The sequence below is a fragment of the Haliaeetus leucocephalus genome, unplaced genomic scaffold (genome assembly GCF_000737465.1).
Source record: "Haliaeetus leucocephalus isolate CR32 unplaced genomic scaffold, Haliaeetus_leucocephalus-4.0 Scaffold183, whole genome shotgun sequence".
Lineage (NCBI taxonomy): Eukaryota > Metazoa > Chordata > Aves > Accipitriformes > Accipitridae > Haliaeetus > Haliaeetus leucocephalus.
In genome coordinates, this window is record NW_010972619.1 from 759440 (window position 1) to 777512 (window position 18073).

General features: G+C 43.2%; 1 protein-coding gene across 1 annotated transcript in view; it reads right to left on the reverse strand.

Moving 5' to 3' along the window:
• Positions 1-12461, reverse strand: part of EXD3 (exonuclease 3'-5' domain containing 3) — a 229345-nt gene extending 216884 nt beyond the window's left edge. The window contains exon 1 of the mRNA XM_010564648.1: positions 12360-12461. Coding sequence (XP_010562950.1) covers positions 12360-12396 — 37 coding nt within the window. The 5' untranslated portion in view covers positions 12397-12461. The remainder of the gene's footprint in view (positions 1-12359) is intronic.
• Positions 12462-18073: the final 5612 nt, after the last annotated feature.

Here is an 18073-nt window from a genome sequence, read left to right on the forward strand (position 1 = left end):
GGTTCCAATTATGACTGACGCACATCTCAAACAATCGTTCTCTTCCTGTTCGTATGACATAAGAAAAACAGGATGTTGAGAGGTGTTTATCTGAATGAACAAGATAAGCAAGCTCACTGACATTTCTAAAAGTATAAGATTTAACTAACAAGATGTTATAGATTTTCTGTGGAAAAAAAAAAATCCAACTGCTACACTGCTGAATGTGATTAAATTATGCATGGAAAGAACCTTTCCCTCTGAACCCACAGGAAACAGTTGAGGAGCTGTTATATGAGCCATGAATACCAATGGAAAGTCTTTTTAGTGTGAGATACTGAGTTACACTGCTGAATCAAAATTGAGGAAAACGGCTTAGTGTGCTGCCTCCCAAAATATCCCAATATCCTGCTGCCTCCCAAAATCGTTTTCAATTCAGGGACCACTGATGGGGTGGGCTGCAGAGAACTGGGGTGCTGCAATAGTCCTACTGCTAGACAGGGAAGCCAGGCTGGATTATAAAGTGGTTTGTGGCAATGAGCACCATTTCACAGGCATTTCTTAGGCCTTTCACTCAACCTGAGTAATCATCGCAGGTAATTTGGAGCATTTTAAATGTCCTTCAGTGGCTCAGAGGGAACCTTATCACTCCTCATCACAACTTTATCAATAACTGAACTTGCAACAGGCCCAAACCATACAGCAGAGTACGGTGCTGCAATCACTGCTGTCCACTAATTAACACGAGCTGGTACAGCCCAGCAGCACACTGCAGTTTAAAGCTGAAAATCAGCTCATGTCCAAAAAGCACATCATCATCATCCCGGGGTTGTTCTGGAGCAGGGGTAAGGTACTGGTCTTCACACCCATGCTCCTGTCACCTGTATGCATGGGCAATACACCCGCCTAGAAACGTCCAGCTACAGGCAACATACTGATAACATAACCAGGAACTGATTGAACAGACCGCAGGTGACCCAGTGTCACATTTGCTTTAATACATCATTCCTTTTCATTTAGGAAAAGAGAAGAACTCCCCACAAGCAGGGAGAAAGGATACGGTAAACTTAGAGACAGGTATTTCAGAAAAACCTAAAAGAAGTACAGCTAGGAAAGTTAATTGCCAGCGGCTGCCTTGCTGTGGTAGCCGGAAGAATGGCACGTTCAACAGGGAAGCCAGAATGGGTAAGTGAGAGGCTGGAAGTGGGACATCCCTCTGTGTTTTAGGAGATAGCTGGAGTATATAAACCACTCAGAGCAGAATGGTTTACATGGAATTAAAGAAAAAAAAAAAAAAAGAAGTAGAATGATAGCATGTTTCAGCCTGACTTTCCTGAGGGGTCATTCTTGTTTTGGAACTACTGAGGACTGGAGTTCAAGCCTCCTCAGTCTTCAGCTTCACAGAAAAATTAATATTGCTAAATATTTTGCCTTGGGATGTCCAAGAATTAGCTGATAACTAAGCTCAACTAAGTCAAACAGGGAAGTTCAACAATCTTTCACATACTGATTCGTTCATAGCTTCACCTATTTAAAATGCACATATAATTACAAATATAATACTCATTATGGTCTTTTGCATGTCATCATATCCCATGGAAGAACCAGACCATACGCCACAGTGTTCCAATCACTCAAAAGTACAATTGTGTCATTGTACACTGCTAGACACAGGGCCTAACACTAAAGACCTGATATTAACAATACTTTTCTTTATAGTACATCGCCCACTACAGACCTATTTGAGCACATGGTTAGAATAATAATGATGTAATAGAGAATGCAAAAAGTCTTAAAATAGAAAATGAGTACAGTCAGATATTGAAGTGAAGGATAATAAATAATAAATATGGGGACTCAGGAACAGTTCAAACAAGTGAGCTGTGGGGAGTAGGAGGAGGTAGACTGAGACAGCTCTCCAAGGACAGCACCATGCAGTTGCTAGGGACTGAAGGATCAAAGTGCCTATGCACTGTCACAACAGCTCCATCCCAAAAAGGGATCACGCAGTGTGAGAGATGTGACTGAATGCAATACTTACCTTCAACAACTCTTTGTGCTATCTAGAGCATTGACCATCCAGGAGTTGCAACAGACTTTATGAGCCATAATAGCTTGCAGCTGGTTCAGAAGAAGCTGGCTTTGGACCTCTGGGAGCACCAAGGCAAACACATTAGGAACTCTGTATTGGCTTCCCTGGCATTGCAAAAACATCACCAAGTTTGACACAAAGCTACCTGAACAACTTACCACGCTGTGCATGTGTTTGTGAGCTGCAGTTACCTAAAATCCTTTCCAAGCGGTTGCCCTCCTCCACCACCACTTTCTTTATCTCAAAGACATTTGAAATAAAGATCTTTGAAATCTCTCTGTCAGACTTGCACACAGCCAAAGATGTGATGATCTCCCAAATGCAATCCTTTTACAGGTCTAACTGTGACCACTTCAACACTTTCTTGCAAGTCAATGATGCTGCCAAGACATACGCCCAAGCAGCAGTGCTGAATGATGCACTGTCATAAAGACCTGCCAACAGCATGTATTACTTCGAAGAAACAGCCCTCTATGTTTGTATTTTTCCTTTTCTACACTGAGCAGGTGTTGGTGTCCTTAAAAAGCTGCACGTCAGGCTATATATTACAGTTTATAAGGCACGAGGATGCTACACTTCCTCCACGCACTGCAAGTGAAGCAGTTTACCCAAAGCCTCCCAGTAGAACCCCCAAGGAAGCGAGAACAGGTGTCCGATTCTGATTCTGACCTCCCTTATTTTCACATCAGCATGGATCCATCTGTTTTAACAATTACTTCTAACTTGTTCTAGCCTGGGATCAGCAGCTCTGGAAACCCAGCATGCAGTCCCCAGTGAAGGCACAGACCCTTCTGGGTGGCAGGGACCATGGGAACTCTCAATGTCCCCCACAAGCTGTGCCTGGAGCTGCTACACCTCTGTGCAGTCTCCTCTCGCCCACTGCGATTCCAGCTGCACTAGTCCCATCTTCTCAGGGCTACCAAAAAAACCCACACCATGGGCAGGATTTAATTACAAATCAGTTCTCTAAGAGCAGGCCTGATTTCCAAAGTCCTTCAGGAAACAACAGATGAGTTTTGCTACCTCTGTTACCCACATCGGAAGACAGAGGTTAGAACAGATCTGTATAAGAAAGTGTATTTCTACTTACTTTTATGTAAATTTTGTTTTCCCATTTGGTGCACATATTTAAGTCAGTATCAAAGGAACAAAATGGAAACCCAATCATTGTCTCTGTCTTGGCTGGCTTACAGACCAACTCCCAGCCTTTAATTCTAGGAAGTGAGTGACCGCAAAGTCTCATGACAGCCAAAGGTCCCCCTCTTTCAATCTGACTCGCTGTTTGTCTTGGAAATGGCCAGGTTAATGCTGTCCCATTCAGCCTGCAAGGGAATGCGGGGCAGATCGAAAGAGGGAAAGACAGACAGAGACAAAGACAGACAGAGAGACACTGCAAAAGACTGAGAGACAAAGACCGGCGGCGGGATGAAAGAGCATGGAACGAAGGCAGGACCCAGCCAAGCCAAACAAAGTTTTCCTTGAGTGATTACATCTGCTGGAGAGTCCCCAGCTTGCACTCCCCTTGCTGAGAAATTCTTTTAATTGTGTCTAGGACATTTTAAAAATCCCAAGAAAAGCTCTTCTGTAATCGTGAAAGCTCTGAACTGCGTGAACTTTTGTTATGCTGAATTACTGATAGCTTGCTACATACTTCTTGAAGTAAAAGCTGAAAATTGCTTTACAGAAGATTTTTCTGAGGTAGAGCCCTGGGGAGGGAAATCTGATAATAAATCTTAATTACTTTTTCCTTAAGAAAAACCAAGCAATTTAGAAAAATTCTTTTCCCTCCCAATGTCTGTGTAGCTAAGTACAAAGAGCATCCAGAAGAAAATGAAAAGAGATACCTCCTCAAATTAGGCAAAATTAAATAAGGTTAAATGAATGATCTGTAGAGCCAAAGCCTACAATTCTGTAAAATGGCCTCCCTCCCTGGAAGTCAACAGGGATGGTGGCTCTTCCACAGCCACTAAAGCCGCTCACTACTTAGCTGATGGTGGAGAGTGGGCAGTTGGGCAATAGCATATATCCAGCACCCATGCCAAGACAATACTGTATGTCAGGCTGCCACAGGCATTATCTTGTATAAAAGAAAATCAGTGCTTGTATCCAGAAAGATTAATATTAAGCAATTTTCAAGTTGGCTAAAAGAACTGTGATTCTGCCTTGATCAGACACACGCCTGGGGTTATCTGAATGCCACTGCCTGCTGGCTTCACGTCATGGATCCAACTCTCTCATCTGTGGCAAACCTCCTGGCAAACCTCCCTCATCTTCAAGCCTGTTTTCCCAGCATTAATTTGTACTCTACCACTCATTATGATAACCAGAAATGCCAGAGAGTTGACAGACTCCAAGTACCTCATTTCTTGCCTCCACAACCCAAACATCTGCCTGCATACCTCAGGTAACTATGTATTTGTACTCACCAAATTTGAGGGTCAGTCATTGGAAGATGCTGCAAAGGCAAGGCTCAATGTTAAAAGAAAAAAAAAAAAATCACAAGGTGTGGCAAGCCGGCCATCACCTCACCACAATTGCATGCTCCACCATGTCACAGGTGTGTGGTACCCAGGATGGTGAAAGCATTACTAAGGGGGGAACACCTAACAGGTCTGCTCCCATAAAACAGCGACCCAAAGGTGTACTTTGGCATACGCATGTTCTTCAAGTATTTTGAATTAATATCAGGCTCTATTTCACCACTTTGCTGGTGCCAAGACATCTCACGTACGCCAGCATAAACTGTCCAAAAGCAAAGTGACTTGTCCTCATTACATCTCTGTTGTATATTGCATGTGAGTGCAGTTCCACCAACCAACCTGAACTCTCCCCACTCATTAGCTCGGCCCGCTGAAATGTGGAGAGAGCCTTTTCCCTGCCTCAGCTCATGCAGGCTCTGGTCCTCAGCAGACTGTTCACAAACCTGTCCCACCCAAGCCGTTGGCAGAAAACTAACTCAGTTCTTGCTCGGCCAGTGAACTGAACCAACTCAGTGAAGGGTCCGAGGTAACAGCACTGGAGCAAAGAGGACTTGTACCCAGGACTGGATACGAGGGTGTGAGGGAGAAGGGCAGGGAACAAACCCTTCCCCTCGCAGCTGTGATTAAGCTGCTAGACCAGTCAGCAGTTCCATTTGCTCCGTTCTGCCAAAACACACATCCTTCCTTTTAACATGTAGAGATACACATTATTAATTATATAATACGTAGCGATACATGTTCTGCAATGAACTGCAGGGTAGGTAGGTACAATGTTAAGTTTTACATGCTCTACCGTGAAAAAGACAAGGCTCCAACTTAAGGTAAAACTCATACATCAGCCACAAGACAGGATCTCTTAGTTTGCTGCAGCACAATATGGCCATGCTAAGATGCTGCAGCACCTTGAGCAGGAGTTGCAAGCACTGTTGAAAGGACACAAGCATACAGATGGACGTCAGCATCATCCAGATTTATTTTTTTAAACAGTATGTCTTATAGTAACTTTAAAACAGTATCTATCCTTAAGACAGGCAGCCTTTCCAGGCAGAACCTCCTCCTCTGCTCCCAGACTCTGCTCAACATTTCAGGAAGCACAACCATCTCTCCATAGCCAGGATCATGCCATTTAGAAACACCAGGTCAGTATCTGCTGAATGACACTTCAACAAGGCTGAAGGATAGAAACACTAGATGCTGCTAAGGGAACTGGTGACAGTCAGCCTACCATGGTGCTGAGCGGAAGACTTGGTGGCACCCACAAGATGGGGAGCCTGATTGAACCAGTGAGCAAAGGGACCAATGGCTCTCTAGCCCCTAGGTACAGGGAATAAACAGTCAGATGGACAAGAAGCACAATTTGAGAACATCCACTGCAATAATCTCAATCCTCAAAACTGTGGAGGGTTCCCTAAAAACCTGCGGTTTGTTGGGGAGGAGGCTGGGGTTTTGTTTTATGCCTATTTGCCTCTTGTTTTTGTCTAAGTGGATAACATTCATTTCCAGTAACTGTCGACCAAAGTGGAAAAGGAGTATTTAACAATAAAGTGCAAGAGTCCATTATGAGTAATGGCAACCCATATGCTTTTATGAAACAATAACACACCAACATAAAATAAATCAGTGCCTTTTAATTTAACAATGTAAATTACCCTCCCACCTGCTGTGAATCTCCATAAGGAGAAAAAGCTGGCTGCATATTTACCAAGCTGTCTATCCCAGTCTCATTCTGAACTGGCCTAATGCCCTGGGGTTAGACTGTAGGACTCTGTCATCTCTTGCACTTGTATGACCTAAGAAAGGGAATGTGGCCTTTTTCCCACAAGCCCAGAGTGAGAACATCATAAAAGCTGAACTTTAGCCCCCTTTTTGGGCAGGCAGCACAATAGCAAGGAGGATGCTGTTACTCCCTGGAGGCTCTGCTGCTGAAAAACATCACCAAGCTCAAGTAAAAGGTCAGTAGTTAGGATTGCATCTCTTGTTTTCTTCAGTTTTCCTCCTCCGTCAAAGGCAGTTAAACATTCTTTGCACACCCCCCTCCCTCCTTCTGAGAAATGCAGGAAGGAAGTGCTTGCAAAATAGTTTAATTTAAAAGAACGCACAATCACACACACAGCAAACACTGCTTTAGACTCAGAGCAGGACATTTCTATTGCCTCACATTTCCCACTAAAACACAAATGAATCCCTGCAGCGGCGGAGTCATTCCTCTCTCTCTCCCCACACACAAATGGAGGCTGTGTTTTTACTCCCAAACCCTTTTGTTTAGGGGCAGACACCTTGGGTGAGAAGATCTGTGGCTACATGCTGCAGGCAACCCCCTCTGCTCCTACAGAGCACACCCCACCCTGCAGGTTCTTGTCAAGCTGGAGAACAGGACATCTGCCTAGTGAACAAGGGCTGTGGAGCCAGGGAGAGCAGTGTGCAGAAAACCCTGTAATCTCTCAAGGCACTGCATGGTAACCAGCACCAAGAAGCAGTAACATGGTCCTGGGTTGTAGGACAGAGTTTCACCTCCGGTCTTTCTCATAACTGGTGCTTGTTTGATTTCGCAGTATGTTTTTCCTCCAATTTTTGTTACCTAGACCCTGCTAGAGTTTGTGAAGGTTGTTTGGGACTGTTGGATTTAACTTGACCCTTGTCTTCACTAGATTTATGTGAAAGAACCAGAGTGGGAGGAAACAGCTCTTACACTCCATCCCTTTTTGCAAAGGTACAGACCAGCAGGCAATTCATAAAAAAACTTTGTTATCAATCAGTTTATGTTGTATGACTACATGTCCAATCTAAACATAATTCTTTGCAGTCACAGTGTTTTTGTATCCCTGGGCAAACAAGCATTTACTATCACAAGCCTATTTCTTCAACTTTGGCAGTCCTGAGGACTTGTCCTCCCTTGAGCCATGAACCATGACAGCCACTAGCACATGTCAGAAGGGGCTCCTAAGTCCCTGCCTGCTTTCACTTCTTTGAGAATCACCAGTCCTCCTAGCCACAGTCTCTTGAAAGAAACACCTCCGCCGCTTGCAGCTTCTCCCAGCGCAGCAGCACTTTTGCTCGGTGGTTTCAGCAAATCTGATCATGTTACTGCTGTCCCGCGTTCCTTACATTGCTCGGCTAGCATGCGGTGGATTGATTTCAAGTTGGCACTCTTGTACTTAAAAGGGACTCTGTCAACAAATCACAGTCCTGTCTCCTTTTTTTAACCCATTGCTGTCACAGTGCATAATTAGATTAATAAAATAAATAAGAGATCAGTACATGTAGGAACTTAGCAGAATTGCACCCACTGCCCATTAGAGTGATGTCTTCTTCCTCCAAACAAGATAGCCAGGACAAGCAAAGATACAATAAATTATTTTCTAGAAGGAAATTAAGAAATTTTGCATGCTGTTAATGTGAGCACTTTCCCATGTACAGGCAAGAAACTTCACAAAGGGGAAGATTTATACTTTCACAAAACAGGGAAACGAGACTGCCAAATGCCACAAACTGTCTGGGGACTTCAGGTCTACAGCAGGACCTGAAACTAGGTTGCTGAGTTTTGCTTTTTTTCTTTTAAAGTTGACAACTTCAGTTGACAGCATCTACATTCAGCCCTGACCAGTGGGGAAACCTGACTTTTCCTAGTTCTAGGCCATTGCCCTCATGGGCAACTTTTTTGGTTTTGTTATTGCTTTCATAAACATACAGCTATTATTGCTGTTTATTATCCTTCCCATCCTCAGTAACTTTTACCGTCATTTATTTTTCAGTTGGTGTTATTCATGTGTATTTCTGGTAGATTTAAAAATAATTGTTAGCATTGCAGAAATGCCTTCAGATTTTAAATGAGGACTCCATAATACTGCATTCTGTAAAGACCTTAAATAAGAAATAATTTGTGTCCCACAGAGTATTGTAAAGGGATTTAAGGAGCTTACTCCCCACCCCACGCCTGTTGCAAGCCCAGACAAAAGACAATAAAAGTATGAAGCAGAGAAGGAGGAATGAAATAACCACAAAAAGGCACATTTAGCTGGGCAGATGAGGTGCTCATACAGGTAGCCAGCATGGAGCTGGGGATTTTTTTGCTTATCAAGGCTGTTAAGAGTTACACACTGTTTTTTTACCTGATAAAAAAGTATAAAAAGCATGAACTGCACTAAAAGATGTGTTAAAAATACAACCACCACATCGGCCAGTATGCATATGGGGTCAGAGTGGCCAGATTTCAGCGGTACACAATTTGCTTCTGGAAAGTCTTCACCAATTACTTCCACAACTCTAGCCTAAAAACCTTATCATTAAAACAACATACTCTTTCTTTAATTCTAGAGCTTACAATCATATTCAATTTTCATCCCAACTTCACCAAAACATAGCTTTAAGTAAGTAGTATTTTGACTCTGAGTACACTGGGCACACTGCAAAGATAGTCATGCTGCAGAAATTACTGCCAGTAGCCTTTTTCAGAGAGAAAAGTCAGAGGAAAGGTTGACAGAATCCTGTAGTGTCAGTTGAATCAGGAAAAACACACCACCACAAAATATTATTTTTTTACACTATAAGCAACTGCTGAAATCTCAGGGTAAGTTTTAAATTTACCATTAAGCTGGATTCTGGCTTGAGTTTTACCCCAAACTCTCCAATGCCCCAAACAAAGAAGTCTTGGAGGTATTTTAACTCCACGCTAATTAACAAGCTGATGTGCTTAGCCGACCCTGAGATGTGGGCTCAAACGCAAAGTACAATTCAACAAGGGTAGCATCAATTTGAAACAAGGAAGGCAGACACAATTGCTTTGGTGGTTGATAGTCTTTCCATCCCCCTCCTTCCATTCCCAAGTACAAACCAGTCCTCTTGCTATTGGACACAACCTACTAGGAGGCAGCTTTGGACTATCTCAGGCCAAGGAACAAACAGATGGCTTCCAAAATACCTACCGGAAAATGCAGAGTGAGAACATGGTAATGCAGACAGGGCTCTGTCTGTGTGCATGCTCACACCCAGAAAGACTAACCTAGGTGCTCAGCCTTACACATAAAGCATTCAGGCTAGACATATAAGGAAAATTAAGCCTCAAATATTGTAAAGTTGTTTCTCCGTCAAGTGAGACTCTTGACATTTTGTCATATCCAGTTGTACAACAGGATAATACAGTGATCTTGAGAGGTGTTTCAGTGATTGCTCATCATCTCTTAACAGCTGATCTTTGCAGGCTTTTGCTATCAGAACCAAAATCAAATTCCCAGCTCAAAGTTGGCAAGAATACTAAAACCATACCTGTTTTAAGGAACGGTTAAAAAAAGCTTACAGAGCAGACAGATCTGAAAGTATTATCTAAATATCATAATGCAACATTTAAACAAAACGAGTAATAGGAGAAGAAGATCATGGTTCAGTTCTGAGCCTTTTCTTGGAGAGAGGCACAGAATCTTATTCAGCAAAGGTGATTCATTTAAAGGTGAGGCATCCACCTTATTTATTTCCTCCTTCTTTAAGGCATCGATAGCATTTGCTTCATCACTGCCATACCCCAAAAACCTGACAGAAACATCTGCCTCCGTCACAGCAGATGCCAGTTACTTCCTTCCCCTGTGGCCAGACACACCACCCTGGGGTGCTCCAGACCAGAGAGCATCCCCGGTCATTTCTGTGGCTTCAGGCTCCACACCCTGTCAGCACAGTAGCTTCTTTACTAAACATCAGCCTTTTTCCTTCTTTTTTCCCTTTTTTCCCTTTTTTCCTTTGTTAAGCTGTTGCTTCTAAAGGGGAATTTTGATTATTGAAATACTTGATTATAAAGGGAAGGGAAGAAAATCCACAGTAACCTGTTGTCAGACACAGCCTACAGATCAAACTGACTTGTGCATGAATCCCAGCAGTTTGCACTCGCGCTGCCTCCAAAGCGTTTATACGAGAGGTGTGTTTTTCCCGTTGTGCTGCCGTGATTGTTTGGCTGGGCGATGGATGGTGGAGAAGGTTGTGTCTGGAAACGTGCTCCGAAGTTGACAGGAAGCTGAGGGGGCCTTTGCCAGCACTTCCTTCCTGCATACAAGGGGAGGACAGAATGGGAAAAACCTTGACTGTCTCCTACCCTTAGAAAAGTGCTACCCTTCCAGCTGGATTATAGTAAAAATATTCTAATCTTTCACAAGATTATAATATCCTTCCTCTCTAGGTATAGCTATAGTGGTAGCAAGGCTTAGATAATGAAATGAACCAACAGTGTAAAACTTATTAGGTAGCTACAGAAAGCTGGTGGAAGCCGAACAAATGAAGGTCCAAATTTGAAGAGCCCTATCTTCAGCCAAGATACAAATCATCAGTGGATCACACCTAATCCGGTATCTTGACTCCAACAGCAACCAGTACTAAGCACTTCAACAGAAGGTGTAAAATCCATACAAGTAGTACATTGGAAATGTGTCCCTCTGGACAGCTTCATTCCTGTGCCTGTTTTAGAGAGTGGATCTAAACCCAAAACATAATGTTTATTACCCCTACAAAAAATAACACTGCAATGAGCCATCTATGAATATTCTGACCACGCAATCCACACATTTCTCATGAGCACCCAGGATGGTTTGTGTTACGGAGACTTTCCTTGAATGTCTTTTTCCAAAGACCCAGCCTCTAGGTCCTTTTGTGGATGATTCATGAATCTGCATGACACCCTGATGTGTAATCATCACCTGTTCACAGTAATAAAAAAGTGTGCAGAATATTACAGAACAGATATTCCATGCTACCACAGGAAATTTTCCTAAAATTTTCCATTCTTGAACTCCCAGATTCAAAGCCATAGACAATGGCAAGATCTTTAGTGATCTTTCAGAACCCCAAACTCATCAGCTTGCTCTGCCTACAGCCACATGGACTGTGACAGCAAGAGCATGGCACAAGGGTGGTGGCTATGAGGACCACTTTCCTTGCTATCCCAGCAAGGGGATATCCTAGCAATCCACCCAGGCAGATACTGTCTGGACAAGTTTGCCCAAGTGAGACTGAAAAAGGGAGGACGAAATTCTCAGGACTCTTGACAACAAAAGAAAAATCCCCAAACCTGTGAGCAGACAGCTCTCATAACAGCCTCTACTTCTGAAAAAGGAATCAGACAAAAAGACCTCACCCATTAACAAAGAGTGGCGAACAATGGAAACTGTCAAAAAATAGCCCTCACGTCAGAACTAAGAATGCCCCTTTACACATCCAAAAAAGCACACAGCTGAGCAAGAGCCTGGGAGGCTGTCAGGCACTGCTTCTGGCTTATCCATCTCCCAGGCCCTTCTCCTTCGCAGAAACTGCCAGAAGCACTAGATGATACTGAATTCCAGTAACCAAAGATGGGGATGGAAGAGGAGAGGAAATTTATGGCAGGACTGAGCCAGAGTAAGTAACAAAATCCTGTCTGTTCAATCTCTCCAGCAAGGACCCTGACACTGAAACTTCACTTCATGGGACATACATCTAAATGATATGCGTGTGCACCTTCTACAGGTTTTACTTTATAGACTAAAGCAATTACAAAAGCAATTAATGAGAAAACTAAACTATGAATAAAACCTGAATGAGTTATTAAAAAAATGGCTATAAAAATTTTCCACCTGGAATACAAGTCTAAGAACACTGATATCTAGATGTGGACCAGGAAACCTCAAAGATCCAATAACCTTCATGGCACACAATTTAGCATTGAATTCACAGGTTTTGCTCTATTTGTGACTCAGCATTCTCCTCCAATAGCACTAAGGAAAATAAATGGAAAGCAAATCATGCTGAACAAACAGGATAATATAGGCAAACACTTGGACAAGCAGAGAACTCACCAGTGGGCTGATCACTTGAGTCACTGTCTTGATTCATCTTCCCAAAGGCAGCACTGAATCAGGGTGCTGAGCTTAGAACTCTACAGCTCAGAGTTGGTAGCCCAAGCTCTTGCTTCTAAGAAGAAAAAATGTAGTGTTACTATCAAACTGTAGGAACTTCACCCTATGTGAGAAAGGAAATATTTTCTGTGTGGTCTGTTGCCTTTGAATCTAAGCATGATAGTACAGAAACTGTGTGCATATACAGCTTAGCATAGAAGTCATAGTACATTGCCTGAAGACCAGAGAACTAAATGGTGAATTGGTGAATTAAGTCAACCAAGAAACATTGAGAAGTGGCATCTGAAAACTCATGCAATTTAAAACAACATGTAGTTAAAACAACATCTGAATTCCTGGAATAGGTCAAGATTAGCTTTCAGATTTCAACTGCACGAACAGGAGTCTCTAACACTGTTTATTTGATTAACCAAACAAAAACCCAGACCTATCTAACCTCTAAACTGGACAAACAGTCCACGTGAAAGTATGTTTTTGCCATAGCTAAACAGCTCCTCCTCTTTGTTTGCTTGCCCTTCCACTCATCACATCTTGACTGTGGTAGAGTTGGGAACAGAACCCATGTCTCCCAAATCCCAACCCAGTGCCTTAACCACCACATCCTTCCTGCTGAATCACATTGCAGAATTGTTTATCAGGAAGGAAATTCCCCCTCGAGAGTACTCACTCTGAGTGTGCTGGTGGAACACAAATGCTTAGAAAAATACAAATGGACTAGCAATAACAACAAGTGATTTAAGTCACTGTACAACAGGCTAAAGGTATACATCAGTACATTGTTGTTTGTTGTTAGTGTAAGTAAGGCACCATTGAGCAGGACATGACACAGAACAAGCAGTGCATCCGGATGTCCTCAGAGTAATAGCCTCCTGCTCTTCAACAGATGATACCTAACTTCGAAAACATCTATCCCACCTTTAACATTAGGTGTATGTCACTCAGAGGGGAATTCAAAAGGTTTATATTCTTACCAGGCACCATGAAGGTCACCTTTGGTAGCATCTCACACCAAGCTGCTAAGTGCAAGCAGCTGTAGTATGTGACTAGTGGGTCAGAATTAACCTCAACATGTTGTACTAGCAAAGAGCCTTCACTTTCTTTAAGGTCTTTGCCACCCTCCCTCCCCCCACCAAAAAAGCAGGGCAGGGAGGGAGATACCAGAAGTGGAACAAGTATGTTTTAGCCTAAGCGTAGTTTACCCCATTAGTCTCCTAGAAAACAAAAAGGGTTGTAATTCATCCACGATCTGTCTGGGGACACAAACCCACTAAAATGGCAAGTTCATGGTCCAGGACTCTGAAGAATTTGGCTCTACTCAGCAGTTGGGCAAAGGAGAAGAATTTCCCCACTTGCAAGCAATGGCTTTCCAGGTTGCGTCCCATGAGACCCCACCACAGTAACCGACACAAACACACGCTTGGGCTGATTCCCAGAACTCTGACAAGATTTCTTTTACACTCCCTTTAAATGTCATTGTATAGAAATTCCAGCAGGACTGACTCTTGTGGGGCAGGGAACCAAACCCTCAATCACAACATCCTAGGGTCACGTTCATATATCTAGAGCAGCTTTTAATGGGCACATCCGATAGGGCTAGCTGCCTCCAGCCAGCTGCCTCGAGAGCAGACCCAAGGGAGACGTGCTCAGCCTCTGGTGCACAGGGCCACGGGACAGCAAAGGACCAGGTCCATCCTACAGACACAGGCAGGGCCCCACCGGCTCTGCTGGACACACCAGCCCCATGGAAAGGCAGTCTTCTCCCCAGAGAAGCCTGGTCTGAGGGCAGCCATCCCACCACGCACCCACGTGAACACCTGTAAGCTTCTGTTTCTCGTGACCATCTCCCCTGTTTGTACATTAAACTCCAAGACTGATCCCCAGTCACGGCAGAAGCACGTCTCAAAGCAAACGCAGGGAGTATCGGTGCTGCTCTGGAGACACAAAGCCCCTCCAAGGGCACTTTGTGCAGGATCTATCTATCACACGCAGACACCTGCATCTCATCTGACTATCTGGGCTCCCCATGTGACCAGTGGAGACAGAGAGTCATCTCTAGGGAGATCACCCAAACAGGGATGACTTGAAAAAGAGATCTATGGAGTTAAGCCATTTCTCTCTGGTAGTTGTCTATAGAGTCTCGGTGGCCACCTCAGATGAAGGCATCTCTGTCCAACCAGCTGAATCCCACCCTCTAGCATTATGTTACCCCAGAGTTGAACGTATTGGCTTTGCTGTCCCACAGCACATCAACAAACACATCAGAAAGTGTCAGGCAAAGTACTAGTATCAAACAAAATCAAATGTCACCGCTTTGAAGTTTGGTATTTTGAATCTATTACCTACTCATTCTTTCTGTGTTACTTTAATTGCCTACAGTTTTTGTATTTATCTTAATATATCTACATGGATACAAGAGTCAGATGGAGCCAGACTCTTCTCAGTGCTGTCCAGTGACAGGACAAGAGGCAATGGGCATGAACTGAAATACAGAAAATCATGTTTAAACATTAGGAAAAAACCCCAGGGGTTTGTTTTTGTTTTTTTTACTGTACAAGTGACAAAACATTGGAACAGGCTGTGCAGAGAAGTTGTAGGGTCTCCATCCTGACTGGACACAGTGCTGAGCAACCTGCTCTGAGCATGGGGTTGGAGTGGGCGATCCCCAGAGGTCCCCTCCAACCTCAACTGTTCTGCGATTCTGCAGTATGGTTGAACACTGTACATTAAAAGACTCCTTACATTTGGGATGTAGACAGTTAAAGACAGCCAAACCTTATTACCCAGGGGTAATGCCTGAGATTTCCAGAGAAACTATCATGCTAACCATCACTCTGTTCCCTGTTCTTCACCCCACCAGGAATCACTGCTTGCTGCAGAATACCTGCCTCAATTTTGTTCTGCACCACTTTGTAGTTCTTCACATCACTGGCATCAGACACATCCAATAATTTACTAAAGTGAAAGTTTCTTGCCAGAAGACACTTTGAGGCATTACTTCCATTTTTTTGAACAGTAAAAAAAAAGTCACAATTTCTCCTTAAGGCTTCTTTCAACCTTGATATTATCCAAAAACCCTCAAGCCTTGCTTTTTACATCATACAAGAGTAATTTAGGAATTAATATTAAATGTAATTCAATTGTTCTTCACTAAAAAGGCTATTCTCTCATTCTTTGCCTGCTATTTTTGTAGTCAGGATCAAGTTTATTTTTTTAGACCTAAGTGGGGCTGACCTAATAGGAAAATCAAGTGTGTCCAGGGGGAGAATATAACTCCACAACTTCATTCCTGCAGGATGTTGTGATCAGTTTAGAGTGGTGAATAACAGCATACTGGAAGGTAATTGCTGTTATGGATGTCTTCTTTTTGGTTCAAAGAATTCCCCATATGGAAACCCAGCACGGAACAGCTAAAGAAAAAGGCTTCTGCAAAGAGCTGCCAAACTGCTTCTCCAAGGACTTCTGATTCTTCTCCAGAGCAGGTGTGGGCACTGTTGAGCTCCTGATTTGGGGACTAGTGCCACACAGAAGCTTCATATTGAAGCAAAATGAGCTAATGATTGCACCCAGTCATCCTGAATAATGCACATGGTCTGAAGCAAAAAGGATGAATGTCTAGCAAATGTCCGACACCTCCCCTGCCTGCAGTTTATAACTGCCCCAAAGGTGAAGTAACATTCAGATGGATGGGGAGGCTTTTTCACCTGACAGTGTAAACAAAATTCATGGTCCTGCTTCCTCAGTAACAGCTGAGGCCACAGCCACCACCAGACAGGGAACTAGAGGCCACTGGTTTCCTTTTGAGAGATTTCAGTTCGAGCAGGGCCATCACAGGGCTGGAGCAAACAAGAGGCTCCTGAACCCTCAGCTTCGGAGTCTCGCCAAGAAAAACAGTAAATCTCTCTCCTGATAGTTTGTTGACCCTCTGTGGGATCAACTCCTGTGCCGATATCTCAAGCCCTGCCACAGCTGGTGCCTTCCTTAAAGCCCAGAAGCTGGATGAAGAGACTGCATAAAAAAATATCTCTTCTCAGAAAATGTCACCAAAACAAAAAAGCAGGTTTCTATTCCGCTTGGTTATGGAAAAAGATTTGAAAATGTGAAGTGAGAGTCACTTAAACCTTTAGAAACAAGACGACAAATACTAGGAAGCAATGTTTATTTGTAGTCTTCTCCATGCTGTGATTTTTAAGCCTATCTCACATGTTTGCAACCTGCCTTTTATTGCTTTATTGTTACAGAACATACAGGCACACACAGCAAAAGATATCCAGATATCCCTCTGCAGGAAAAAAACCAACTAGTCAGGAGTATGGGTAAAGGAGCTGTAGTCCTGGAAGTGCTAACAAAAGCATCATCTGAAGACCATGGGTGTCTCTTCATTGACTTCTACAGACTTTGGATTCTGAACTTAAACCCAATTAAGCAGCCCTGGGGCCAGATTTGGCTTTTAGGCTCCCATCAGCCACAAGCCCAACACTTCATTCTTCATAATGCATAAACTAAGCTACACCACCCAAAATCTCTGCTCCATGCTTGAATGATGGCATTTCAGACTTCAGTATGTCACATATTACCTATGTACCAACCCTACTTACAAGCAAGTTTAGTAGCCTATGTTATTTCAAAGTGGGAAAAAGTGACGACAAAGAGGCCTCTTCATACCATAGGCTGTAACGCAAATAGCAGTTACACCTATTTTTACAGTCCTTTATCACACAAATCTTTAACTACCCAGAAATAGAAACTTCACTTCTCTGTGATAAGGATATAGAAAAAAAAAGCACTGACACCAGAAAAAAAAAAAAAAAAAAAAAAAGGCAGCAAAAGCTGACAGCCAGTGCCTGCAAGCAACACTGTGCCTCTGCAAAGAGCCCCTGGCAAGCTCACCTCCCCACCACCATCCCAAAGCAGGCAGGGCTCCACGAGACCCCGCAGGCTGGCTGATGAGCTCCTGTCTGGACAGGGCTGCACAGCACCACCAGAACATTGGCACAGTAGAAGCTCGAGTGTGTTACTGGGAACAGGCCAGGACAAGACCCTGCAGCTAAAAGCCACCTTCTGTATTGATTCATTTTATCCGAGTTCATTCCAACAAGGAGATCCCTCTTTCCCCACTTTAGTTTAATGGAATTTTTATTAAATGATTATTGATTTTTGATCATTTATGGGAATTATTAATAATGTCATAGCATTAGTATCATAATAAGATTCACTGGAACCGCTAAAGGCTCAAACCAGAACACATACAGCAGAAACCAGTAGAGCTACGCAGTTCTACTGTGAACCCTCTGCCTCATTAGTTCTGACATTAAAACTAGAAAGCAGCTGACAAAATATCAACAGATGTCTATCAAAGTCTGTTGGACCATCAAGGCTATCCCCCTGAGCATGGTGAAACCCACCAGCTTGACAAGAATGTATTTTTAATGGAAGTTCTTGTCCAAGTTCCTAATATCAATAAGCACATTGTTGTGACACCAGGGGCATAAATAAAACCTGAATCCATGCAGAAAGCCCTGTACACCAGAGAATATGTCTTCCTGCATGTATGCAGAATGTACAGAACATCATTGTCATCAACAGGATACCAAGAATAAAACAATCGTATGCAGGTACCAACCATGTGGGTGGAGCAATATTTGAAACCAATAAGT